Source organism: Hirundo rustica, chromosome 19 (genome assembly GCF_015227805.2).
Source record: "Hirundo rustica isolate bHirRus1 chromosome 19, bHirRus1.pri.v3, whole genome shotgun sequence".
NCBI lineage: Eukaryota > Metazoa > Chordata > Aves > Passeriformes > Hirundinidae > Hirundo > Hirundo rustica.
Window position 1 is genome coordinate 4,323,916 of NC_053468.1, and position 25,752 is coordinate 4,349,667.

Below are 25,752 nucleotides of genomic sequence, written 5' to 3' on the forward strand. Positions count from 1 at the left end.
TTCAGTAAAAACACTATTTATTCACCCCTCTTGGTTACAGCTGGGCAGGGGAAGCGGGTACAGAGGAGGAGGCCATGCACTCCGGGCTGCTGCTTTAACCCACGTGTCTGTCTCAGGGAAGCTGCCGTTTTATTTCGCAGTCTGAGTTTAAAAAAAAAAAAAAAAAAAAAAAAAAAAAAAAAAAAAAAAAAAAAAAAAAAAAATCATAACTAAATAAATATTGTTCCGAAAGAAGCCAGAGCAGAGAGCAAGCCTTTGGTACAACAGCTGCATCTCCAGCAAGACCCCAAGCCGGCGTGCTGGACCCATCCAGGCACAGCTGGGGCTGGCACAGGCTCTGCTGAGCCTGCCACGCATGAAAACATGGAGCAAACAACAACAGGAACTTTGTGAGAACTCTGGTTCGCTTGTCACAACCCCCACGACTTCGCTTTGTGGTCTCGGGCCGAGGGGAGGCGATGGTCAGGGGTTGGGAGAATCCAAAGGGAACAGGCTCGCTCCAGGGCAATGCACTTTCAGCTCCGTTTGCTTCCCAGTCTTGGGGGTGAAAGCAGAGCGCTGTGCACGTGCAAGGACAGACTCCTTTGACCTCACGTTTGCTTCGCTAAATTTCCAAGGTGCCTCAAAACCGGAGCCTGGAACGCAGAGGCCGATGCAGTGCTCCTTTCTATGATATAATTTTCTTATATATAGTATATATTTTTAAACCAGCCCTGCCAAGTCTATTCTCTCGCTCAGGTGCGCATCACCAAAGAGTCATTTCCCACCATCCCACGACGTATAAAACAGGAGTTAAGTGTCTAAGGGAAGTCGCTTCCTATTGTTCCCCTCTCCTTCCCCCTTCCTTGGAGGAGAGAGCGGAGGTGTCGGGTGTCGGGTCCTATCGATCCATCTCATCCAGGAGAGGCGTGGCGTCCCCGGCGATGGACATGGGCGTGCTCTCGATCATGGGGCTGGGAGAGGGGCGAGGGGTCAACCTCTGCTTCTGTTTCCTCCGCTCAGCCTCCTTCTCCTGCAGCCACTGCTCGGCCATCTTGCCCCAGTCGATGGCAGCGTGGCTGTTGGTCCTGCAAGGACACGGGGACAACGTGAGATGCGACAGGAAAACTTCCCTGCTCTCCCTACCTGTGGTTTGTTTTGGTTTTTTTCCCCCCCCCACAAAAATCAAGAAAAGCAATGGAGACGGGGCACGGACACGAGCACAAGGAGCTACTCACTTTGGCTGCTGCCTCTGCCTGGAGCTGGAGGATGGCTGTGACTGGGAGGACTGGGGTGTGGTGTTGGCCTGGAGCTGGTACTGGGGCGTGGTGATGGGCTGGCTGGGAGTAGTGTAGGAGTAGCTGGGGGTCATCAGAGGGGTGGCCACCGGCTGCTGTGCTGGAGTCGTGAAGACCTGCGAGAGCAGAGGCTGTCAGGGGACAGGGGATGGACCCTGCCAGGCTGGGGGGGGTCTGCACACCCAGGAGGGTCCCCAGCCTCACTCAGCAGGGCTGGGGGCTTGCAGAACACGGCACATTTGCTCTCCCCCTGAGAGCTGGGCCAGCACAGCCTGCTCTCCTTGTTCAGCCCAAGGGGAGATGCTCGAGCCAAGCAAAGGCAGGGGGTGCAAGAGACACTTGGGGCAAGCCAGCAGCAATGACATCCTGCAGTGAGCACAAAGAACAGATCACTTCTTCCCCTGCGGGCTGCAGAGAAGGTGCAGCAGCTCCCGGGACGGCTCCCTCCCACATCCCAAGCCAGCTGGCTGCTTGTCCCACAAAGAGCTTAAGTGTCTTTGCCTCCCGGTGTTCACCTCCCTTTTTCTTCAGATGTCTTGGTGATTAACACATCAGTTTATCCACAGTCCCTGCCTATCCTCAGCTCAGCAGTTACTGTGCCAAACTTCCTGAAAGCCTCCCAAGGTGTTCTAAAGAAGGATCACTCCTCCCTGCAAGCCTTGTCTTGCAGCACCTCTCTTTTGGGTACAACGCTTGGGTGTGTTTTTTGCACCCAGGCTCCTCAGTCCTTCCACAGCTGGAATTTGCCTCAGTGTCAGCTAGGAGCAGGCACACATGAAGAAAGGCTTCAGCATGAGCCAAAACTGTCCAATTCCATCTCACTCCCTGCAAAGCCCCTGGGTGTTGGGTCAGGCTGAGGTGTTCCCCGCCGGTGCAGCTCGGAGATTAGCGCTGAGCTGAAAAGCCCTGCAAACTCAGCGCATACTTTCCCAGCTAATCTCCTCCGCTGGCAGCTCACGTTGCCAATTCAGGGGCAGAATCAGAAAGTTGTGTGCCCTCACTGCTGGATCCCTCCTCTCCACCCTGCCACATTCCTTGGGGGGGGCCAGACCACTTTGCTCCTTGCTCCAATTCCCCCCCGGAGCAGGGCTGTGTTGTGCGCCTCATTTCTCCAGTCACAGGAGGCAAAAGGGAACCTGGTTCAAGAATCCAGCCTGTGCAGCACCACGGGGACAAAACCAGGAGTTGGGGACCCCAGGACTGGAGGCTCCCAGTGGTTTTTAGCAGCAAGAACCAGAAATTTAAGTGACACCTACGTGGTACGCGCTGCTGCCGCCTCCGCTGCCTCCGTAGCCGTACTGGCTGGAGCCCCACTGTGCCGGGGTGGCATTCGGGTTCTGTCCCTGGCCTGTCACAGCAGCGATGGCACTGAACATCTGGGAGGTCATGTTCTGCGGTAGAGCGTTCACTGCACGTGTCAGGTCTGCAGGGGAGACACGCTGCATCAGGAAAAGAGGAGCAGCTCAAACCCCAGTTCCAGCCGGGAATGGGCTGCACTGACCTGCCAGGTTGATGTTAGCTGGAGTAGCGTTAATGGAGGCTGGAGTCCTGGTCCGACTGCTACTGCTGGGGGTAATGCCTGTGTAAAATACCAACCAAGAGATAGATGAATTCTCCTGGAAGAGCGGCTGTTAGTCTGAAACTCAGGATTTGAAAAAAAAAAAAAACGGAGTCGACGGTTGTTCCGGCCCGATGGTTTGCTACCAGGGAATGGTGTGTGCTGGACTGTGTGGTGGGAGAGACAAAGGAGAGGAAAGGGACAGGTCCAGACTTTGCTGCACAGCTCCCTTGATGAAAGATTAACTCTCGTGGGAGCTCTCAGTGGATCAGTCCATGGAGCCAAACGTTCCAAGCATTGACTGGAAACTTTGCACATATAGGAAAATTCTAGGACACATTTTCAGAAGTGTCCTTTAATAACTGTCCCTGATATTGTGTGATAAACAAAGAGCTGAGGCACTGAAGTTTTAGGCTGCTCACCTGGAACAGGGTCCTGATAATGATCCTTAAACCATCGGAAAAGTCCATTCACAGTAGGGAAGACTTGGCCCCGGTAGCGGAATCCCTCTGGTGTCACTGTCACATACTCTATCCTGGGAGCAGCAGGGACAGCATGAGACACCACAGGCTGTTTCAGTCACTCACTGACAGCTCACACTCAGAACAGGCATGGACTAAAACCACAGGCAACGGCTGTACTGATAATGAACAGATAGATCCACCCAAGACACTTTTTCTTCCAACAATTGCTTCAAACTACCCTTTCCATGAAAAATCCATCATTCCCTGCCTGCACTCCCACAACACCCACAGGGCAGTGCTGCCCATGGAAGCCAGATGGTTAAGAAACATGGGAGTCTCCTGGGTGAGATTTACTGCTAGAAATGGGTCCTCCACTGTCAGGAGGCCAAATCCTGGCAAAGAGTAGGTGTGATTTACAGGGATTCTGACAGAGCTGGAAGAAAAACTGGCAGCAGTCAGCTGAGGCTTGGTACTGGCAGTACTCAATGCAGATGCTGGGCTTGCCTCTCACTTACCTTGGTTTGCCTCGAGGCTGATATCCCAAGAGGAATTTACCAGGTAGATCTTTACAGGCACTAATGAAGTACGGAATAAATGTTGGCTTCTCTTTCTTGGTCTTTATCAGCAGCTCTTCCAGCTTCTAATTAGAGAGAGAAAGAAGATAAACGTTCCAGAGGAGCCCACACTTTCAGCAGCACACAGAGCCTATGGATATCTTCCTAAGGAGTTACCACATCCTGGGATTGTCTCACCTTCTTGTCTCCACCATTGCAGTCCTGATAGTATTTGTGGTTCAACAGGTCTCTGGCAAAAGAAGCCATTGGCTGGACATAACGAGCAACAATTTCATCCAGGTCTTCAAATTCCTTTGAACAAACACATTTAAAGAGGTATTTAGGGTGTATTTGGTCATACACCCTAAATGCACAGCAAGGCTAGAGTTAAAAAAAAAAAAAAGACAAGTACTGTCTAAGGATCCAGAGAATGTATTGGAAGTCACTCTCTAAGAGTGCAAAAGCAGCTCCGAGGACAGAAGGGCTGTGCCAATCTGTAACATAAATCCTTCCCCTTCCCTTTACCTCTGTGTTAATCCAGAGCATGGAGCCCAGGCTGAAGGCATTCTCCTTGCCCTCTTCCCGGACATCCACGTGCTGGTAAATGCCATCGTTGACCTTCCAGGTGACAGTCAGATGGTTCTCCCCTTTGCTGCTCGGCCGGATAATCACATCCCCTTGGTCCATGGTCTCCATCATCTTCTCTGCTTGCTTGAAGCTGATGTTGTGGAATGATGGGTGAGCAATTACCCTCTTGATGTACGCTGGGGAACAAAGGGAACGTTCAGCTTCCCAGGAGGAACTGCTTTAATGAAACTGTATCTAATCGTGCTGGTTGTCCCGAAGCAGCCCGGGAAGGCTGGAATTACAAGGGAGAGAGAAATTAAGAGAACTCACTCGTCCTCTGCTGCTTTCTTTTCATGTCCTCTTCCTGTTTGTGATCCGCTGCCTCGGAGTCGAAGTCGTAGTAGGTGTCCTTGGGCAGTTTCCACTCGTTGTTCTTGTCCATGAGGTCTGAGGTCCTGCAGGTCAGGTCTGCGCTGAATTTCTCAATGTCGATCTTCATGATGCGGCAGTGGACGGTCATTCCCACCTGCAGAGGAGGTGCAGGCCCAGGTGAGCAGCAGGCTGGGCAGATACACCAGAATCCCTGCGCTACAGAACAGTCCATGGGAGATCCTGCTGACACCGAGGAGGAACAAATCGCCTCAGCTGCTTCAGACTGGTACGGCCTTTAAAAGCGATCTTTCTACACGAACTGAAAGTCAACTGATGCCAAAAATGACCAGAATCAAAAGAGATTAAGGGAAAAATGGGCAGTTCTCCAGTGCATCTATTACCCATTACCCACAGCACATGGAAAACTGCACGTCTGGAGGGTGAGGACAATCAATTTTCTATTTCAAATATCTTTCACAATGGGAGCAGCAAAAATTGGACTTCAACATGTGCAAGAAAGCAGTTAAGTGCATCCAGAAGCAGATACCCAAAGGATTGCTCTAATAAAAAGTGAGGCAGAAAATCCTGCCACAAAACCTGCAATGTCTCAGTTCAGTTAACCATGATGAAGTTAATTAACAACTCTTTAAAGAAATGCTGAGACCTCTGAGCTTGCAGAATTATCCATCACCTGCATGGACTGTTGGGGACCCCAAAAGACAGCAAAGATGTTAAACCACTATTTTATTACGTGATAAAAAGGTGTTATTCCATTTCTTTCAGAACTCCAAACCCTGTCCTGAACAGGACGAGTAACTCTGATGACCTCCACAAATTAATGGAGAGGGAAGAAAAAGCTCTAAGAGGGAAAATGACCCTTGCCTGTCCAAAAACACTTCTGTGAACTCTTTAAAAAGCCAGAAACAAAGGGCAGCTCTGCATTAGAATGCCTTCTGGTCTCCTAAACCCAGACTCCAGCCAGACAACAATAAATCCTCCTGCAGCACAACGTGTTAACTGATTAACAGGGTCCCACCAGCTGCCAAGGGAGATTTGCACCGTGGGACAAGGACACTAACCAGAACCTGAACTTCCTGCTGATTTGAAGTCCTTACATGAAAATAAGGTTGGAAAAGTCATTTAAGAACAGCGTTATTAACCGAACTCTGAGTCTTTGGTATTGGCTCCAGGTTCCTCCAGCTCTCGCTGGGAGTGTGAAAATCCCCTGCTCTCATACCTTCACCCTTTCTTCTGGCCTCTTGACCACCTTGTCACTAAGAAATTTTGTTGGGATGAAGCCAGCAACACCATTATCCAGACGTGTCTTCACTCCAATGGCCTGACCTGGGCAGGAACCGCTGTCAAAATGGTTCCAAACCTTGAGCAAGGCAAAAGCAAATAAATCATTCAGCATGGAAACAAAATAGCCCCAGCAGTTCATACTCAGAACGAGTCCAAAAGCTGCGTCAGCAAAGTGGTGCAGCCAGCAGAGACTTGTGGAAGGGCAGGGGACAGAAGACTTCAACAAATGCTACCCGGTAACGCAATCTTCCTCCTCCAGTTCTGCTCAGTTTATGGGACATTGCAACCAGGAAGGTCAGAACATTTTTAGAGCCTGAGCACCAGCCTGCAGCCAGGGCTGGTCTCTAATGAACACTATAGGGGTTTAAAGTCACGGATTACCCAGCCTGGAATTCACAGCGTTTAGAAGGGACCTAAAGTACAGCTGCATTAAGCAGCAGGTGGTCCAGATAAGTTCTTAAAATTGAGAAGGTGGCAGAGCCTTCTGTTCTCAGTGTCACAGGCAATTTCTCTGCATAAAACACAACCCCAGACCATAAATTAGAATGCTTTATGTATCTGCAAAGAACTGGCCAGCTTAGCCCCAGGTCCATTTCACTCTAAAAGCCATAATGTAGCCATAAAAGACCTGTCAAATCTATACTGAAGCAATTAGTCAGAAGTGCAACAGATTTTATTTACAGCCAAAGGCCACATCAGGTTGGGATCCTGGGGCACTGCAGATGCAATCTTGGCTCTGATACCTCGTCTCCCAAGAACCCTACACAACACTGCTGCTGAGAGCAGGCTCCTGACAAAGGCAGGCCTGTCAGGAGAAGCAGCCCCACCTCACTGAGCTCTGGGAAGTTGTCCTGCTGGCAGAAAGGGCACTGCCAAAGGCCAGTTTCATCATTCCGTATCGCCTGGTCGTAGCTCTCTCCCTGTGGGCGCCTGTGGGCAATCCCAGTCACATTGCAGATGATCATTTTACCTGTGGGGTGACGGGAGAGGGGAAGGAAAGAATGAAAAACTGCAGAGCTGGGCAGTTCCCTCCATCTAAGGCTGGTTGTTCACGCATGAAGGTGTTAGGAGGCCACCCAAGTACTTGAAAAGCTGCTTCACTGTCCCAGCACCACGCTCACTAAGATCCCTCTGCCCCACCTTCACACAACCTGTGTCAACTTAGGAGAACAGAAAGCAGGCATGTGAACAGGAAGGTACCTATGTAAAATGTCTCTGGAGTTTCTTTGGTCAGCATATTGAAGACCTCCTCGGTGTTGGGAGAACGGTACGGGGTTCTCAGGTCCTTGTACCTGCAGCTTAGCTCAGCCCGAATGTCATACAGAGTGATGTGCTTGTCACCGTAGCCCTGGGTGGGATTCAGAGGTTATAAAGGCGTGAGAAGCAGGAAGAAGGTCAGTAGGGAATCCGGTGTAAGTTTTGGAAGAACTCAAGCAACTTTTGAAACAGCGAATTTAAAAAAGGGGAATGCAGCAGGTACCAAATTGTGAAACATGGTCACAGGATTTTGAGGTCAAAAGGACAAACACATTTAGAAAAAACTTCAGGGAGAAGAGCTTAAATGGTCTAATTACTGTCCCCTGGCCCAAGTGTACTTCCTGCAAGCATTTACTGCATGCCATTGTCAGACACTGACTGCTCATCATGGCTGTTTATATATTTTATGACAGCACAGCTCATGCCCAGCTCCTAAAAAGGATAAAGCTATAAAACATGAGAATCTCAGCTGGGCAGCAGAGCTTCCCCTCTGCTTCTCAGCACCAGGAACCCCCAATGCACCTGTCTTTCCAGTTCTTCAGCAAAGGCATCGAGATCCAGGTCTTTCAGGCGCTCCGGGTTTTCCAGGATCTCCTCCAGAGCTCCTGCAGGATTTGCATCCTCAGCTGATTCATCGTATTCCAGAGCATCCACTGCCATTTTCCTTGCCCATTCATAGGTCTCAGGGTGGACCCTAGAGCCATCTAAGACTTCTATGTAGGAATCAGTGCTGGAACAAAACAAAAACGTTCAGATCAGGGCTCTGAGCTGTTCCTGCAGCTCAGTGATCAAGCACATTGTTGAGCACCACCACTGCCCCCCACAGAACAAAGTACTCCGAAAAGGACATTATGAATTATTCATTGCTAAACCAACAGGAGCCAAGGCAAGACCTGGCAAACTCCAGCCTGCAGCTCCAAAGACACAGCCGGGCATTTTGGATGCTGGGTGGATTTGATCCCTACAGCTTCCCTGTGAGCACACAGCTCTCTGCAGTTTCTCTCCTCACACAAATTCAGCGCTGCCATTGAGCTGCTTGGATGGGCTACGCTTTGCCCTCAGCATCTCTGGGATTTGTATCCTGCAAGAATCAAGGGATCCAGCGGGTTTGGATCACTCAGTGTAGGGATTCAGCCAGGTGTTCTTTCTCACATTGCTTTTCAAAGGCAAAAAACCCTGGAGAGAGCACGTTTCTAGTAAGTGACCCTTTGTGCAAAGCAGCCAGTCAGGTTCAGAAACAAGGTCACAGCTGTCCTCAAAATACCTCTTGTGCAGTTACCAGTAACTTAATGCCCTATAAACTTCCTAGTATTGCTACTGGCTTAAGAGAAGCCAAATTGCTGAGTTATTTCTCAAGTCTGAAACTTTAGAAAAATAAAATACTGTTGGAAGGACCAGGCAGAAACTAAGCTGAAGCGTCCATGGGTTACTGATGACTGCATGACAACTATTTTAGGGAACAATTGGTTTTAGTTTAGTTCCTCTTGACCACAAAGAGTCCTTCACAGCAGAACAAGCCATATAATTCATTTTCTGCAGTTCACACTGCTGCTGTGCAAGTTCAGCTGCCCGTAAGAATCAGATTAATAACCAGCAATGCCTGAACTTGGCCTAAAGTCAGAGGGGCCACACAGAACCTCTGGGGAGCACTGACTCGGGGAAGGTCACACACTGACTCCACACCCCATAGCACATCAAACAAAACCCAAACCCACCTATCACCCAGTGAGGCTGTGTCAATTTTGATGAAGCCAGCACAGTTGATAAACACTTTGGGTCCCATGTGACACATCGTAACCAGCTGGGTCCTGTTCTCCAGACGGGTGTTGTTTTGTTTTAAGATCTGCAGAGAGAGGCAAAAATATAAAACCTTGAGAGAGGCAAGAGTATAAACCCTGCTATTCAAACACAAGATTGCCCACAGATGTTGTGGACTTCCTATCCCTGGAATTGTTCAAGGCCAGGTTGGATGGGGCTCTGAGCAACCTGCTTTAGTGGAAGATGTCTGTGGCCATGGCCAGGGGTTGGAATTAGATGATCTTTAAGGTCCCTTCCAACCCAAATTGTTTTTGTCTGGGGAAAAAAGCAGAGTATTCACACTGCACACTGCAGTGTTCAAAGCATCTGACACACGCCCATCACAGCTCTTAAGCTGTTGCTCCCCGCCAGTGTCTCAACATTGTGTGAAAGACGATGATCCCACATCATCACGGCTCCAACTCCCAGGAAAAGCGTTGGCTTTTTGCCTCGTGTTTTCTACACTGTGGAGGTGTCTCGATGCTCTGACAGCACATCCACGCCTGTGGGTTTGGGAGCTGGCTGGGATTGACGGATCTGCTGAGCTGCTTGGGTCTCTCAAGGACACCAAGTCCACGTGTAGCTTCGGGGCGAGGCACAGCGAGGTAAAAAACACACATCAACAGAGCTGTCAGCTGCACCTGGCGCGGGGAACCCTGACCCACCTCCTGAGCTCTCACAGAGCGCCGGTGATGTTCTGCAGGCAGGCTCAGAAGCCTCCTTACCTTCAGCAGGTGAGTGCCTTTGCGTGGTCCCAGGCCACAGACGTACTGCAGCAAAGCCTGGCTGTGGGGGTGAGCAATGGCCCTGTTCACATCCACCCCCACCTCGTTCACACGGTTGATGAATTCGCAGTAGAGAGCGTTCAGCAGCTCCTCCTTCACCACGTGCTCCTGGCAGAGAGAAGGGGTGTTAGCCCCGGAAAGGATGGATCTGTGCAACCCTCTGCCACGAGCCAAACACAACATATTGGCTTCCCAGGAGCTGTGTTGCACCTCAGAGTTACCCCTGAGAACAGCTTAAAGGCTGATAAGAAGGAAAAAAAAACAACAAAAAAACCAAAAAACCAAAAAAGGAAGGTGTTGTGTAGCCTGAATGTGGCACAGAACAGGCAGAACTTGCACAAGTTTAACTTGGAAACCTTTTCTTTGAAAGCAAACCTCACGGGCCGCTTTCTCTTGCAGACAAGGATCTTTCTCACCCAAGGAAAATTTACCTGCAGAGGGTGGAGTTTCAGGCAGAGAATATCCTCATCAGAGCTGCAGACCTGGGCAAACTCTATGAGGGGGTCCTGGATGCGGCGAGCGAGGGACACGGCCTGGCGCAGCAGAGGGGGGTAATCCCGGAATTCATTCTGCAATGGGACACAGGATCAGGGAAAACCCTCGCGCTGTTCTCACGCTTTGCACCACAAGAAGCAAAGATGCACCAGACAGGGACTGCAGCAAGGAAGCACTCGGTGCTCAGGGCAAAGAAAGCTGAGGTCAAAGGCTCCCAGGAGCTCTTATGCAATTAGTAATGGAACAATCTCACTCATTTCTGACTACATCAATATCCACTTTGCGCATCTGCTGGTGCTGATCTCTTCGGGGAAGCCTAAGGTATTTTGCCTTGATCCAAAGATCAGTACGTGACTGTCCAAATGGATCATATGAGACAGAGGATGATGCAAGGCCAGCACAACAAATGGAGGATGACACAGCACGAATGAGCAACAGACTAAGGGAGAGCTGGAGTAGCAGAAGGTTCACCTCAGACTTCTTGCTGTTCATGTAGAGGATGGCCAGCTCATTGTCCACCAGCTCCACTCCGATCGAGGACAGCTGCTGCCCCTGGTCCAGCTCATGAACAATTCTCTTCACATCCTCCACCAGCATCTGAGCATCCCTAGGGGAGACAGTCAAGGGGATTGAGAGGAGAGCATAGAGCTGGGTCCTGGAAATGGTGAAATGTAGACAGGCACAAGGAAAGGACTGCAAAGAGACTGGCAAGTGGAAGCAGCACAAAGACTGACCTGTTCTCGCCTGCAATTGTCACCACGTGAGGCTTCTTGTTCAGGAGGAATTTTTTCAACGTTTCAATATCCTGGGCCTGGAAAGGAAAGACGAAAATCAGAGTAGAAAAGCTAGAGGGTTTCTGTTCTGAGCTACCTATGTTCATCTCAGTGACAGCTGCACCAAGGCTCACCTTCTTCTCCCTCTCCTCCTCACGCCAGGCATTCCTCCTCTTTGTGAAATGTGGCAATCGGAGGAAATCTGTCACCTCACCCTCTCCATTAACGAGGGCACAAAACACGGGGTGGTCCCTGTCAAACAGAGATCACTCAGACATGGAGGACTGCTAAAGTTGGACATGCATCCAGACACCATTCCCTCCCTCCTACCTGGCTGATGAAAACGCAATGCCGAGCACCCGGATCCCCTTCCCTTGGTTTTCATCCATGAAATCATCGTCTTCCTCCACCTGCTGATCTGGCCTGTAGGCAGCAACCTTTAGCCAGTTGTACAGTTTGCGGCTGCAAGCCTGGGAGAGCAGAGAAAGGACAAAGAGGAGTGAGAAAATCCACTGCAAGGGCCTTGGCAGAACCCTCCTTTGGAGGGAAAGCGGAACCACCCTCAGTTGCTGCCTCCTCTTCCACCCCAAGAACCTGTCAGCAGCTACCCCCAGAACACTGCAGGGCTGCCAGTGTCTGCAAGCCCAGCTCTGCCTCAAACCTGTGCCTCATCTCACCTTGAGGACGTATTCCTTGGCCTCCACTAAGAGCTTGTTCTTTAATTCTTTGGCCATCTGCACGTAGAGGAACTGGTTGAGGGAGCGCTCGATGGCCATGGTGCGCTGCCGATTCCACTCCTGCACCTGGTGACTGAACTCATCCCGGTAATAGAACTGCTTGATTTCCTCAAAGTACGTCTGGTCACTGCCATAACTGCAAGAAAGGGGAGGAGGAGGTACAGAAAGGCTCCAGACACCATCGCTGGCAGCTTCCTGCACACCTCAGATTCAGGTGGCTGCTTGGAAAAATTAGGGAAGAGCCAACTCTCCCATTAAACACTGCTTCAGCTACTGAAGTGATGCTGTAGACACATCACAGCACACCCATATTGCATAGTGTGACTACTCAGATGGGCAGGGAAGGAACTAAGTTGGCTGGGAAACAAACATTCCACAAAAATCCCAAGGTTTCAGAGTTTGCTTTCAAGTGCGTAAGATGTCTGCTAAAGTTCTCAACAAGATGATGAAAAAAGCAAAGACCCTGAGAGGCTACTTAACTTTGAGGTGGAGGAAACTACCAGGCCATGACCTTCAGGAGTAGTTTGGGTGCCAGAGGTGCTCTAAGAGCACTGCATGAATGAGCTCTGCCAAGTCAGGGATGGCACAGCCAGTGGGAACTCACCCCTCCACTCCTTTCATGTCAATGCTGATATCTATGGTGAGCAGTGCCTCGTCCTCTGCCAGGCTCATTTTCAGGAACTGGTCATCCCTCAGCTCCTTCACAGGCTTGTTCTTCATGTATTTAAAGGAATAGGCATAGTGGGCTTCATCAATATCCTGGGAAAGAGCAGAGACAGTCAGCATGCACACAGGGCATTCATGAAGAAGGATCCTTCTGTGTGCCACAGCAGACAATGGGTTTTGCTCAATATCCCCTCAGCCCTATTCCTGCCAGCCTGCATTTCCTTCCCCAGCAGGACACAGTGGAATTGCTTCCCAGTCCCAGAGAAAGAGACCGTTTCAATGATTGAAGGCAACATCTCATCTGGTAAAATGCTGAGACTAAAAATGCAGCGTGCTGCTGAGCTGGGCTCTGCTACAGCTGAGATTTATTCAGAGTTCCCACTGACATGGGAGAACAAGCATTTGTATTTTATTTAGATCCTTCCTCAAACTGACCCACAGAGTCAGAGCTCCCTTCCTTACCTTCTTCCCCTTTTTGGTTGGTGAAATGTTGATTTTAGCTCGTTCCTGGAAAGTCTGTCTCAGGACCTGTCTGACCAAGGGCTCCCTGGCGATCTGCAGAGCCACCATGTACCGCGCTCCCTCCAGCACTGCCTCCGGGCTTGGGAATTGACTACAAGCAAAAAGGCAACGTGAAGGCTTAGAACAACGTCCCCAGATCCTCTCACTTGTGCCACACCCACAGTAACTCCACGCAGAACCCCCTCTCCACTGACCTGCACACATAATCCTTGGCCAGCTCCAGGGGCTCCGCAGGGAACTGCTCTGTCTCGTGACGCTGGTAACTGTCTCGGAGATTCTCTCCAAACTGCTCAGGTGTCAGACCAAATTTCTTAGCCAAGCCGTCTGGTGAAAGAAAAAAAACCCAAAAAAACAAATAAAAAACCAATGAGGACAAGGGTATTGTAGTTAATAGCGAGCAAAATCCCCAGTGCTCCTTCCACAGGTGAGTCACAGCGCCCTGCAGAGCAGGTGGGCCAGGCCACTGCAGCCCAGCAGGACAGAGCAGAGCCTTACCCAGCCCAGCTGCCTGGCAGATGGTGTACATATCCCTCCGGGAAGCCTGCTTCAGCTCAGGCCCCTTCTGCTCATCATCCTCTGCATCCTCCCCTTCACCTGTAGGAAGGATACATTAGAGAGGCATCCAGACAGCTGGAGCGTGTCAGAAGCACAGTAAGGAGATTAAACACAATCTACACTGTGCAACAGAGCCCCTAAATCCCACCAAGGCATCTCAAAGGTCACAGTGGCCTTAAAATTATTCAGGGTTGGAAAAAGGCCCTGGAAACGCTGTCTTCAGTGTAGCTCTTGCAGTTTTAACAGAACACATTAGAATATACATCAAGTTTGCTGATGCCACCCCTGCCACAAGGGGTGGCACTCATATTCCATTGGAAAGCACCTTGTGTGGCAAACCTTAAACACTTCCCAAGGCGCCTGAAAGACCTGGAACTAACTTGAGACAGAAGGAGCAGCAGAGATGCTTTGTGCAAGCACATGGGCTTTTCACCAAACTTTCTTCCTATTCTTTCGAAGCAGGATTTTCAAGCTGCCCACAAGGAGAAAACTATCAAACGTGGGGAGACAAACCTTCCTCTTCTTCACCATCCTCCCGGATACGCTTTTGCTTTTTGCGAGCGGCCTTGGCGGCGTTCTGCATCTTGGGGATGTCTCTGCCATAGTAGAGCAGGAAGTGATTGTACACATCCTTCAGCTCGTCCATGGACTGCACGTCCTTCAGCCTACAGAAAGGCACCACGTTACTCCCTGCCTGCAGCCAGGTCATGCTCAGAACGCCCAAGGAACCTGCTCTGACTCAGGTCAGGCAGAAGAGGAGCCCTTGGATTCATCTCCCAAAAGAATTTTAAGTATTTCCCATTATTGGCTTTATGGGTGCTCTGTAGTGGCCAGAGCAGCTGTGCTGTTGGGGCAAGTCAATGGAATAAATATAGAAATTCTGGCACCCTACCTCTCCATGTCAGTAGTATCCAAGGCCCTTATTCCATCAGCCAAGGGCTTGTCTGGGTCAGCAGAGATTTGCTCATACTGGTAGGCCTGCATCTTCTCAAACAGTCGTGTCAGGTTCTGCTTGCGGATCTTCAGCTGGGTCCACTGACACGAGAACAAAAGAATCCCAGTGAAACACCCCACTGCAGTGTGTTATCTGTCTCCTCCCTTCCCAAACAGGGACTTTGAGGATTTTGGGATATTTATCGTATAAAAATTATCATTAAAATCTTCATCTGCAGCCAAAGCCAAAAGTGACATGTGGCGGGTCTCATCTCAGAGACGCATTATATTAACAGAAGAAAACAAAATCCAGGTTTGGATCTGACAGGAGAGAAGCAACCTGAACTGCTGGCAGGAAACGTCACTACACAAAAGGAAATCAGTGAAGGGGAAGGATTTTTTGGATCCTACTTTGTCAGCTATCCCTCTACCACCATACAACAGCAAAAATGCAAAAAGACACGGGTAAAAACCCCAAACATGGCAAAAACAAACTGCTAAAAGAATCAGGCTAGGAAGGAGGACAAATGTTGATGGGACAACCAGCAAGGAAAACATCCCTCACCTTTTCATCCCACTGCCAGACCCTCCACAGGTCGTTGATGTGCAGCTCTGGCTCCACATATTCCTTTCTGTAGAAGGCGATGAACGGGACCTGGGTCAGAAATGAGACTCGTCACCCCTGCGCAGGGGACTGGGCTGTTCCAGGCAGCCAGGAGCCCAGACAGAGCTCCTGCTCCTCGTGGGACAACAAATTAATGGGGCAGCTCTTCCTCCACCAAAGAATACACCACAAAAAACTTCTGCAACATCAAGCAACGCCTCAGAGGACAGACTGGATGGACTGAGCAAGGCTCAAGAGAAATTCCCCCATCTCAATTCAGCCTCAATTTGTCCAGAATCAGGGGAAGACAATGACAGCAGCTCTGTCAAACAGGCCTTAAAAACCTGCATTGCCACAGCTCACATAAGGTGAGCCGCAATTCCCAGCGGAGCATCATTCCATCACAGGAGAGGCAAGCAGGGATGGTATCTCAGCCCCTTCCACGTGCCCTAAATGTTTCCAGCAGCCCTGCTAATCCTGTCAGGAAAAAGAGACAGATCTTGGTAATGAAGAAAAGTTGCAGATTACCTCAAAATGCTGATTTCTCATGAAATTCAGGGCTTCTTTAATCTTCTGGATGGTGCTGGGCCCCTTGCGGCTGAAGCTGCTGGCTTGTCCACGGTCAAGGTAGTCAGAACTTTCCTGAAAAGGAGAAACACGTGGTGTTCACTCTGATCCCCTAAAAGAGCAGCCCCAGGTTAAGGCTGAGAAATTGTGGTTCTTTCCATTTCTTTGTGCTCCTTTTTGCTGCTTTTCATGGATGCAAAAATGAAGACACACACGTCTACGGACCAGCTCTAAACCAGAAATAAAGGTGGCACACTGGGCACCACATTCCCATCAGCAGACCCCTGGAACAAGTCCCAGGCACAGTCCCTTACCTGCAGGGAGATGGTGGGCGTTGCAAATGCATTCCTATAAATCCAGTCAGCTTCTTCCTCCAGCTCATCGTCTTCAGCACTCTTCACCGGGATGGATCTCAGCTGGGAAGAGACAACAGCATGAGCAGAGGCACGAGCAGCACCAGGGCTTGCACTGCCACGTTTCCAAGAAGCCTGGAAATTATTTTAATTTTTTTGAGCTGCAGGTTACCTCTGGGGACCCCCACCTACAGGCTGCCAAGGATATCACTCCAATGTCTGCACTTCTGAGCACACAGGAAACTGCATTTACACTAGATACAGGCAGCTACAGTCCTGTCAAAGGCTCGTGGAAAGGCCAGCAACGGTGCAAAGTCTGCTGTAAAAATCAATGAGGATATCTCCACTTCCCACCAGACTCACAAATTTCCCGCAGTTACATCCTCTGTTCCAATCTATCCGCGCCTTGCTACCACTTTTGCTGCTGCAGCCACAGAGTAACAAAAGATAAAGCAGCTCCAAAGCCTCTCCGGGCACTCAGTCTCAGCCACTTCTCTTTCAGAGGTGCTGCTCTAGTCACCACTGACATCCGCGAAGATGAAAATACGTGTGAACAGGCCACCTACAGCCAGAAGACATCACAGACAGCATTTCCTTCTGTGGCACAGACTAGGGGAAAAAGTCCTTTGGAGAACTGGCAGCTTCACACATCCCACTGCACAGAGAAGGGTAATAAACATCTGCACAGAGTAACACTAATGTATACTAAAGGGAGCTGGAATTTTCAGTGAAAATCTGAATATTAAAATTAAAATAAAAACATGAGACACCAGAAGGATTCGTCACAGCACAAACAGCACTTTGTACTGAGAGCAGTGTTAAGTCTCATCACCTTGAGTAAGGTCAGTTACAGAAGTTCTGTGTGGGCTGGCAAACAGGTAAGCTAGAAACCTTCCCCTGCCTTCTCTGGCACTGCATCTTGCCCTCCATGTGTCCAGCTCCAGGAATTCCTAACATCATCCAGCACAAAGCCATCCCAGCAGAGCCCAAGCCCTGCACTTCAGCAATGCAACACTGGCACCCAGCGGCCACAGGGAAGCTGTGGCTGGAGCTAAACCCAGATTCGCACCGGCACAACAGCTCCCACGTCACTGACACGTCTGAATGCAGTTTTACCCCGTACATTTGACAGGTAGGGTCATCAAAGAGGGAAAAAGATTCCAAAATCCATCCAGCAGCTCCCAGGCCTGGGAGCCAAAATGCTTTCTGCCTGCAGAGCTGCAGCCCCTTGCCTCACCTGGAACCTCTCAGGCATGTCTGTCATGCGGATCTCGTTGTCCTGGTCGGTGAGGTGGCTGCTCTCCAGCTCACTGGGCTCGTACATCTCGAAGATGCTGCGGCGACTGACGCGTTTCTTGGTCGTCTTCTTGGGCCGCACGCGCGTCTCCCCCTCGGTTTCCTCATCCTCGTACTCGTACTCCTCCTCCATCTCCTCGTCGTACTCGTTGTACTTCTCAAACTCATCGTAGTCAAAGTCCACGCCAAAGATTTCCTGGGCTTCCTGCAAAGCACTGGAAAGCAAAAAAACAAATAAAAAACAACCCCTATGGTTCAGGTGCAGTTCACAGACCATCTTTGCAGACACACAGAGGAGCCAGGGGCACTGTCTAAGCTTTCGTTTCCCACCCAGGCTAAAAAGTCATGGACAGGTACAAACTCTCAAATGCAAATATTTCTCTTAAGGGCCTGGTTTTGGTAACCCTTTAAAAAAATCCAGGGGACTAAAGGAAGGACTCACACGTTTCAGAAATCACACACTGAAAGCTCTATGTCTAAATTTATCAGGTTTCTTCTGGGAAAAAGACTAGCAATACCTAACCACAAGCTGAATCACTCTGCAGTCGCAAGATCCAAGTAAGCTGAGCACTATTTTCAAGGCTCCAGGCCAACTTCCAATCAATACTCACGCATCTGTGTATCCTGGAAGCTTCTTTCTCCATTTTGGCTTCTTCAGAGGCTGTCCATCATCATCCACGATGAAGTCATCAATGTCTGGACATTGAGAAACAATTCAGTGGTCAGGGAACTTGGATACAGAAATGCTACCTCTGACAAAGCTCAGCCAGTGCAACCATGAGCCTCCACTTAGGCTGCTGATGGCTGTCAGCCTGCCCAGCTCCCCACACCATCTCCTACACCAATCTCACAAAGTTCAGGAGCCCGAACCACAGTCACAAGCTGGAAAAAACTTCCAGACAAACTTCCAGGCAAAGCCATTTGAGCTGCAGCTCAGTGCACTGAAAATACAGCCAGGAAAGGGCTGGCTGCTTTGGACAGTAGAAAGAATTCTCAAAACTTTTTTGGTATAGCAGCAGTGAGAGCCTGATGCCCTACATCAGCAGGCATGTACTGTGCTGTGAGGTACTAAACAGTGCCTTGAGCGCCTTCCTCTGAAGCATTTTCATTTTTGAGGCAGTTTAGGGGAGGTGTTCCAGACCTCAGCACACATAATGTGCTCCTGCACAAAGTGGTTCAGACAGACAAACCAAACCTGTCACCCAGAAACGTTTAATTCTAAGGACTGTACTAATCAGACCAATAAGAGCTTCACCATGACAGGGTCACAGCCTTTTGGATACTTCTAGTTCAGAGAAAAGTCTGAACTTTGTTTCTGTGCTTTAATCTTAGGACAAACATTGGATGTTAACTGACCATCCACACTCACCAGATTCATCTTCCTCCTCCTCCTCTTCCTCCTCCTGTGGAGCAACAGGAGCTTCCACAGCTTCCCCTCCTTCCTCGCCTTCACCATCCTGAAAGATTTCTTCAGCAATGGCTTCCTTCTCGTGTTCTTCCTTGCCATAATCTTCCGCTTCATCGTCCTCGTCATCGGACATTTTTCGCACACGCCTGAATTTTTGCTGCGAGGAAAATTCCGTGTTAGAGCTGACAACCCCTGGCTCAGCACTGGGAGGGAGCAGGATGAAGCCCAGCACAGGCACACAGGGAAGAAGAGCCACCCCCCCCAGGAGCTGTGCCACTTGCTGTCACCACCAGCGCTGGCCTGGCTGATGTGACTCCAACGTTACAGAGCGAGCTTTAGAGCCCGTAACAGCCTGTGCTGACCTTGAGGTTAGCAGCACGCAGGAACAAAAGATGAGACTGTCCTGAAGTGGTGGAAAGGGAGGAGCACAGCAGGCTTTAGGAACCAGAAAAAAAAGTGGTTTGCAAACTCTGGGAAGCCAGGTCCCAAGTCGCTTGGGCAGGGAGAGATCCTGCTTCCTTCAAGCACCCAGCTCTCCCTTTCCAAGAGGGCAGGAGCTCATAGGAGGCACTGTCTGCTCACGCCAGGCTGGAGCTAAAACACACCACACACCATTACCAGCACCATGGGAACACAACTCACTCTTTTGACTTTAACGCCCAAGTTTTCTTCAATGAGGTCAAAGTCATCATCCTCCAGACGGTCATCAAAAGCTAAAGAAGACAGCAGAGCTAAGTTACACTCTCCCTTTCCTAATCTGGGAATACACTAAGCCCAAAAGGGTACAGCTCACCCAGCACACGTAGGCCAGGGCAGAGGGTGCTCTCTGCCAGCACTACACCGTGCCCTGCTAGTAACAAACATCACAAAACTTACTGCGCTTTCTCTTTTTGTGGCCAACGTCATCCTCGGAGTCTCCAGAGTCACTGGCTTCCTCCTCCTCTTCCTCATCGTCATCATCGTTAATGAATCCTTTCAGGTTCCCCTGCTCATCCTGATCATCGAGGTTCAGCTCCTCCTCTTCCTCATCTGGGATGGAGAGCAGCACGTGTTAGACACTTACTGGTTATCCACTGAGACCTGTGCAAGCAGCACCTTCCTCCACGCCATCCACACAGAGTTTTAACTGAACACTTTTACTGACACAGAACCCAGGCAGCTGCTCTGGCCACATTCCCACTTTTTGTCTCGTGCTCTCTCTGCAGAGGGAACAGGTGGAGTGGTCACACAGGGAGATTTCCTCAGCTTTTATTATTTACTATCAAATTGTGTGACTGCAAGTCCCACGGGGGTGAAGCAGCGTGTTTTTATTGCTAATTATAAAAACCTCTTGGAGCACTTGGAGGAAGGGAAGCACTCAAACAGCTGAGATGATGGACTACAGATGGGCCTGCCATAATAGCACAGTTACTGCTCCATCTGCAGAGCCACGGGATGCAGAACAGAACAGCAACGAACACAGACCATTCGGCAAACTCACCATCCTCATCTTCCTCTACAAACTTCTTGGTTACTCTGGGCACAACCTCTCCATCCTGGTTGTACTCCTCCTCTGACTCCTCTGCTTCGCTCTCCACGAAGTCAGACATGGCTGCAGCCTCTCACACAGCAGCTGGGGAAAGAGGAAACACCCCTGGCATCAGCTGAGCAAGCAGAACACAAGCACTTCCCCCTCCAGGTTTTGGAGAGAGGGCAGCTAAAGCGAGCAGGGTTTCAAATTAGCTCCAGAGGCCCAGTGTCCACCTTGCCTGGACATCCCTGTCACCAGAGATTAGGCAGGAGAAGGCAGCAGCCAGGAGCTGCCAGCTCCTGCCAACCCCTATCTGGGTGAGGCGGGCAGGAGCTGTCACAGCAACACTCCCCGCTGGAACGTGCACACAGCCAGAGCCTCCATCCCATCCACACCCTCCCACACGCTGGGAAAGCTCCCACTGATGCTGCACGGTGTCAGGCACGCAGCCCAGCTAATTAGGATCTTAGTATGATTAATCCTCACTCAGTTAACGAAGCCAGGGTGACCCTGAAGAGGGCCTCGGCCGAGCCGCGATCGCTGGCTGTGAGAGAGACTCTGCAGAGCCCACAGAGCAAACTGGAGAGAGGTCTGGGGGTCCTGGGTTGGGGCAGGGGGTTTGTGGCTGCCCACAAGTCACAGAGCCACAGACAGGACGTTCCATGCCAGGGGCCTGACCCAGAGTTGAGGAAGCAACAAGAAAACTACAAAACCAGTGCATTTTCTACATCCAGAGCCTTTTGTTTGATGCTTTTCCCAACTGGAGTCTCTGGAAACAACATAAACCAAGCTTGGCACAAAGGAAAGTGTTTGCCAAGTGTTTGCCTCTCGGAGCCTTCCACTTCTGGTGGTTACAAACCCACAGATATTTTTGAAATTTTCAAAGGAAGTCTTTTTTACCTTCTTTTTACATGCATCAAAACGACTGAACCTTACAAGAGTCAGCTATAAGGAAAACCAAATCAACTCCTCAAATGGCTGTGAGGATGAGAATGCCAGCCCAGGAAGAAGTACAGGCCTTTGGGAAGGAGCAGTACAAAAAGCAGTTCAGAGGTGTCAGATCTACAGCCAAAACCTCCATGTTAAACTACATCTGATGCAATTCAACACACAAACACGCAAGAACAACAGAGAGAAAAAAAAAAAAGATGAGAAAAGAATTCCATATGGCAGGGAATGATACCTAAACAAACGCTTCAAAATGTTCCCATAATCATTTCCCCACTGCAAACAACCCGCTGAGGGAAATCAGTCCCACATGGGACAACCTGATCAAGGCTTTGCCACGACACTTCTTGTGTGCAGGACTTCTTGCTCTGCCCTGAGATCCACACATCTGCTGCACAAGCACATCTGCTCCAACAGCTTGGAGAAAAACAGGGACTTTGTGCTCAGTTAGAGTTAAAAGGTCCAAGGCTGATCTTGGATGATTTTTTAAGCCTTAGAATATGAGCAGCTCCAAAGGAACGTGTCATACATATCTCATCAAAGAAAACCCACAACAAAGATGAGGGAAAGACCTCTGCTAGGTTTCAGACACGAGTGGAACGAGCAGCTCATTCTCCCTGGCTGTGGCCAACTTCTATGCAGGATGCTCCAGACAAGCAGAAATCACAGCAGGTCAAGGCTGCTGCTCTGCATCCAGACAGGACGTGGCTGCTCTGGTTCAGTGTGGGATCCCCACCCTCAAGAGGGCACCTTGGGAGTCAAACACTTGTATTTAAGCATCCCTCTCAGAAATAACGCCTCAGAGGGCAGCACTGATGCTGGTTAAATGTGTGTTCCTGATGCAAACGCCACTGATGAATCGTGTGACTGCACATAATAGAGAAACAGGCATTATGTTTATCAGCCTGGGTATGAATATTCTGTCAACTTCACACTTTCTCACCAATCCTTCTGCTCCAGGTACTCACCAGGGTGTATAAACATACACAAACCTGCAGGCTGAGTGGCTTCTCCAAGCCTAATAACCTCATTTATCTCCTGCCCATGATCAATACACAAATCCACCTTGTGAAAGCACCACATTCAATTTCACCATTCTCTGCCAGTGAAGTTATTTAGCTCACAATTCCAACTTTTGCCTTCATCACCTGCTCAAAATTTCCTGGCAATTTTACTCCATATAAATTCAAATTTATCTGGACACAGGGAACAAATAGGACTTGAGAAAACCATCTTATTTAATGATCCAGCCAAGCAGGTTCCACACAAGCCACCACCCACAAAAGTTTGTGAGCTTTCAGCTCCAGCAAAATTCACCACAGGACAGCCGGGATGTCACTTAGCATGGAAAACAGAAGCACAATGTTAAACCAGATATGGATTAAAGGCGTCTCTGTACCAGAGAGGCCTTAATCTGAAACAAAACAAGCCAGGGAAACGGGCAGAGGTGGAGAAGCAGAACTTGGTGTGGTCACACAGGGAGAGACCTGAGGAGGGTTTAAAGACTCTGGACCAAGGAGTGTTGGGCCAGCCCAGCTGTTTTGATCAGGAGTGTCTGCACTTTGCTCAGCTCAAGGGCACAGGGGCGCTGATCCAGAGTCCACAGGCTCCTTTTAACTGGGACCGTTGAGTTCTGACCAGGTCAGGCCCAAGATGGACATCGGCTGCAGACTCTGCAAGGTGAGGCAGGGCCTTTAGAACAAGTGCTGCCTTGTGAGAACCTGAGGATTTCAGAAATCATTCGCACATCCAGATATCTGCTGGCTACTCAGGAGATTGGAAATAGAAAAGTCCCTCAAGAGCTTCACCTGAGCAGGTGTGGGGTGAGAGAAAGCAGAAATATCTGACACTCTCCCAGCTACAAGGATGGAAACCTCAGTGGTGTTCAGAGAATAACCAAGCAGTGTCCTCAGAGCAAGATATATATAATACTCAGCAATCAACCTCAGGATAACAGTTTGAATACACAAACCAACAAAGCCAGGTGCTCATCTTGGCTTTAGGACAGCATGGGTGCAGCAAAGAGTCCTTGACTTCTCCCCATCTTCTGTGGAAGAAACTACATCAATCCCACATTAACACTTGTTTTGTGGGAGATTTTTGGGCGGGGGACAGAGGGCTTGGACAGGGATGGTTCTAACTTCTATCACTTCATGATTTAACTCACAGTCCATCTGGGATCACACAGATCCAGGGAAGCACACTGCCAAAGCCACCACTGAACATCTCACTCAGCCCTCATGGTCACATTTCAAAGGGTCAAACTGCAGGATTCAGAAAGCTCTGTGAGAAAAAGAGAGCTGGGGAACTCGACTCAAAATGCAGAGCCCAACAAAGCCAAATCTATTAATTTTGTCAATTAAATGCCCATGAAATTATTTTACCACAGTCCAAGTACATCCACAAGAGTCCAAGACTGACAACAAATGTCTGACTAGGAAAAACACAAATGAACTGCAAAGATAATTCCACTTCTTCTCCCCCTGAAGCTCTCAGTGAAGTCAGTATCAGTTTTCAAAAATAAAATAAAATGCCATGGCTGAGCTGGAATGCGCGGATTTAACACTAAAAACTAAGCAACGATCTTCAGGCTGTGTATCACCACAGAACTCAGGCAAAATCATCTTGGCATCTTTTAATTCGAAGCTTATGAGCCTAACAGCAATGATCCCTGTGAAGCACTGCAAGGCACTCACACCATGAGAAGCTACCCTCACGGGCACCCCAAGGCTGAGCTCTTCCTCACAGGCATTTCTTGGTATCCACACGGACTTCTGACAGCTACTGGGGCCTGCCAGCCCCGACATCAGCAATTCATCGTTTTATATGTAGCTTTTCCAGCTGTTTTACAGATTTCTGAAGCCTGCGTTTAAACCTGACACTCCCACCCTTCTCGGTGGGAGGAACACAGGGGGGGGGAAGTGATGAGTTGGGACCAACCATGGGGAAAGCCCAGGCAGCCACCACAGCTCAGGAACTTCCCATACCTGCTTTGTTGGTTTTAATGCTCCTGTTGGTCCCGCCGCCCCCGATGCTATCAGGTGGCAGCACGTCCTGTGGCAGGGTGACACACTTAATAGCAGGTTGTGTGAAAAAAAAGCGCTTCCTCCTGTTTATTTTAGCCCTGCTGCATCATAATTTCCGGTCAGAAACAGAAAACTGATGCTCCCCCCTTGCTTTCTCTGACCTGCCCATGACTCCACGCACCTGGATGGTATCTCCTGTCAGCAAGCTTCTCCCCTAAGGTGAGGACACAAAGGCTTTGCTTGCCCAAAAACCTGCTCTGCTCCTGCCCCTGCCTTTTCCAGCGCTCCCTTTTTGGGAGAGTCTAACCAGAATGGCCAGGACACAAACTGCCAACCGTTTTACTCAGCAGCGTAATAATATTTTCTTCTCCTCCTCCTCTAAAGTAATTTCAGAATATCCCTCTTAGGCTACGAAGGGGTGTCGAAGTTGTTTTAAAAGAAACAATTGTTGAGACACCTACTGCTCCTCCCTGAATAACAGGAGCTGACGTAGAGCCAATTTTGGGGTGTTTGTTACCTTCCTTACACCTTTTGCCACATCTCATTTATCACAGTAGCACTCCCTTACCCAGTGTTATCTGGTCTCTGCAACTCCCTACAGTTTAGTTATCCTAAATAATTCAGGAGCAACCTTCCTTCTCCACATCGTCGCATTCAAGGAAAGAAAAGAGCAGCGGAGATGACTGCGGAACTCCACAATAACCTCCCTCCCCTAGGAGCACCAATCGTTTGCCACCTTTCAGTCATTTATTAAACCCAAAAGGGCTTTCCCAGGTCCTTGGCTTTCCAGGGAACGCCTCGCCAGGAGGTTGGAAAGCCTAATGCGGAGGTCTGGGAATCACACCCGCCGGAGGAGAGATGCGGGAATCGCACCTGCAGACTAGGGGGGCCCCAGGACCACCAGCGCGGTGAGAAACGAAGGTCAGACCCTTTCCCCCACCCCAAGAAAAGCATCCCGACGCTCCCCACGCCATCGCCCCACATCCACAGCTCTTCCCACCGCGCCAGCGCTACCGCCGCTGCGGCACGGGGCGGGGGCTGCGGCGGCCCCGAGCCCCGGGGGAGCCGCCCTCGACCCCGGCCACCGCCTCGCCTCCTCCGGGCCCTGCCCGCCGCCGCTGCCGCCACCACACCCACGGCCACCACCGGGGCGGCCGCCGCCGCTTACACCCCCGCACCGGGGCCCGACACCAACCTCGGGGACGTCCCTGCCGCCTATCACCGGAGCTCGGAGCCGCCGCGGCGCCTGGCACGGGTGGGATGTACCGGGCCGGGACAAACGCGGGTTCGGCCTATTCCCCGGTAAGGAATCCCCGCTCCCGGCCCACGCCGCCCCGCCGGGCCCGGCGCGGCCTTACCCGAGGGGCCGAGGGAAAATGGAGGCGGCGGCGGCGGCGGCGAGCGCGGGGGGCGGAGCGGGCAGAGC

At 50.2% G+C, this 25,752-nt stretch overlaps 1 protein-coding gene across 1 annotated transcript; it reads right to left on the reverse strand.

Moving 5' to 3' along the window:
- SUPT6H (SPT6 homolog, histone chaperone and transcription elongation factor) lies at window positions 1-25,710 on the reverse strand. The gene is made up of 37 exons (XM_040082604.1): window positions 25,522-25,710; window positions 20,323-20,454; window positions 19,719-19,871; window positions 19,485-19,555; window positions 18,804-18,999; window positions 18,046-18,130; window positions 17,376-17,649; window positions 16,100-16,201; window positions 15,747-15,860; window positions 15,180-15,269; window positions 14,574-14,716; window positions 14,195-14,346; window positions 13,622-13,720; window positions 13,321-13,450; window positions 13,067-13,217; window positions 12,543-12,697; window positions 11,879-12,074; window positions 11,532-11,671; window positions 11,336-11,453; window positions 11,163-11,239; window positions 10,900-11,035; window positions 10,365-10,502; window positions 9,874-10,041; window positions 9,067-9,194; window positions 7,874-8,081; window positions 7,295-7,442; window positions 6,922-7,064; window positions 6,030-6,170; window positions 4,751-4,946; window positions 4,379-4,617; window positions 4,052-4,165; window positions 3,815-3,939; window positions 3,258-3,370; window positions 2,779-2,856; window positions 2,534-2,700; window positions 1,218-1,393; window positions 1-1,067 (listed from the first exon to the last, which is right to left on the reverse strand). Exons 2-37 carry the CDS (start codon window positions 20,429-20,431, stop codon window positions 881-883), a joined length of 5,160 nt encoding a protein of 1,719 aa, XP_039938538.1. The 5' UTR covers window positions 20,432-20,454; window positions 25,522-25,710; the 3' UTR covers window positions 1-880.
- Between the last annotated feature and the right edge of the window lie 42 nt (window positions 25,711-25,752).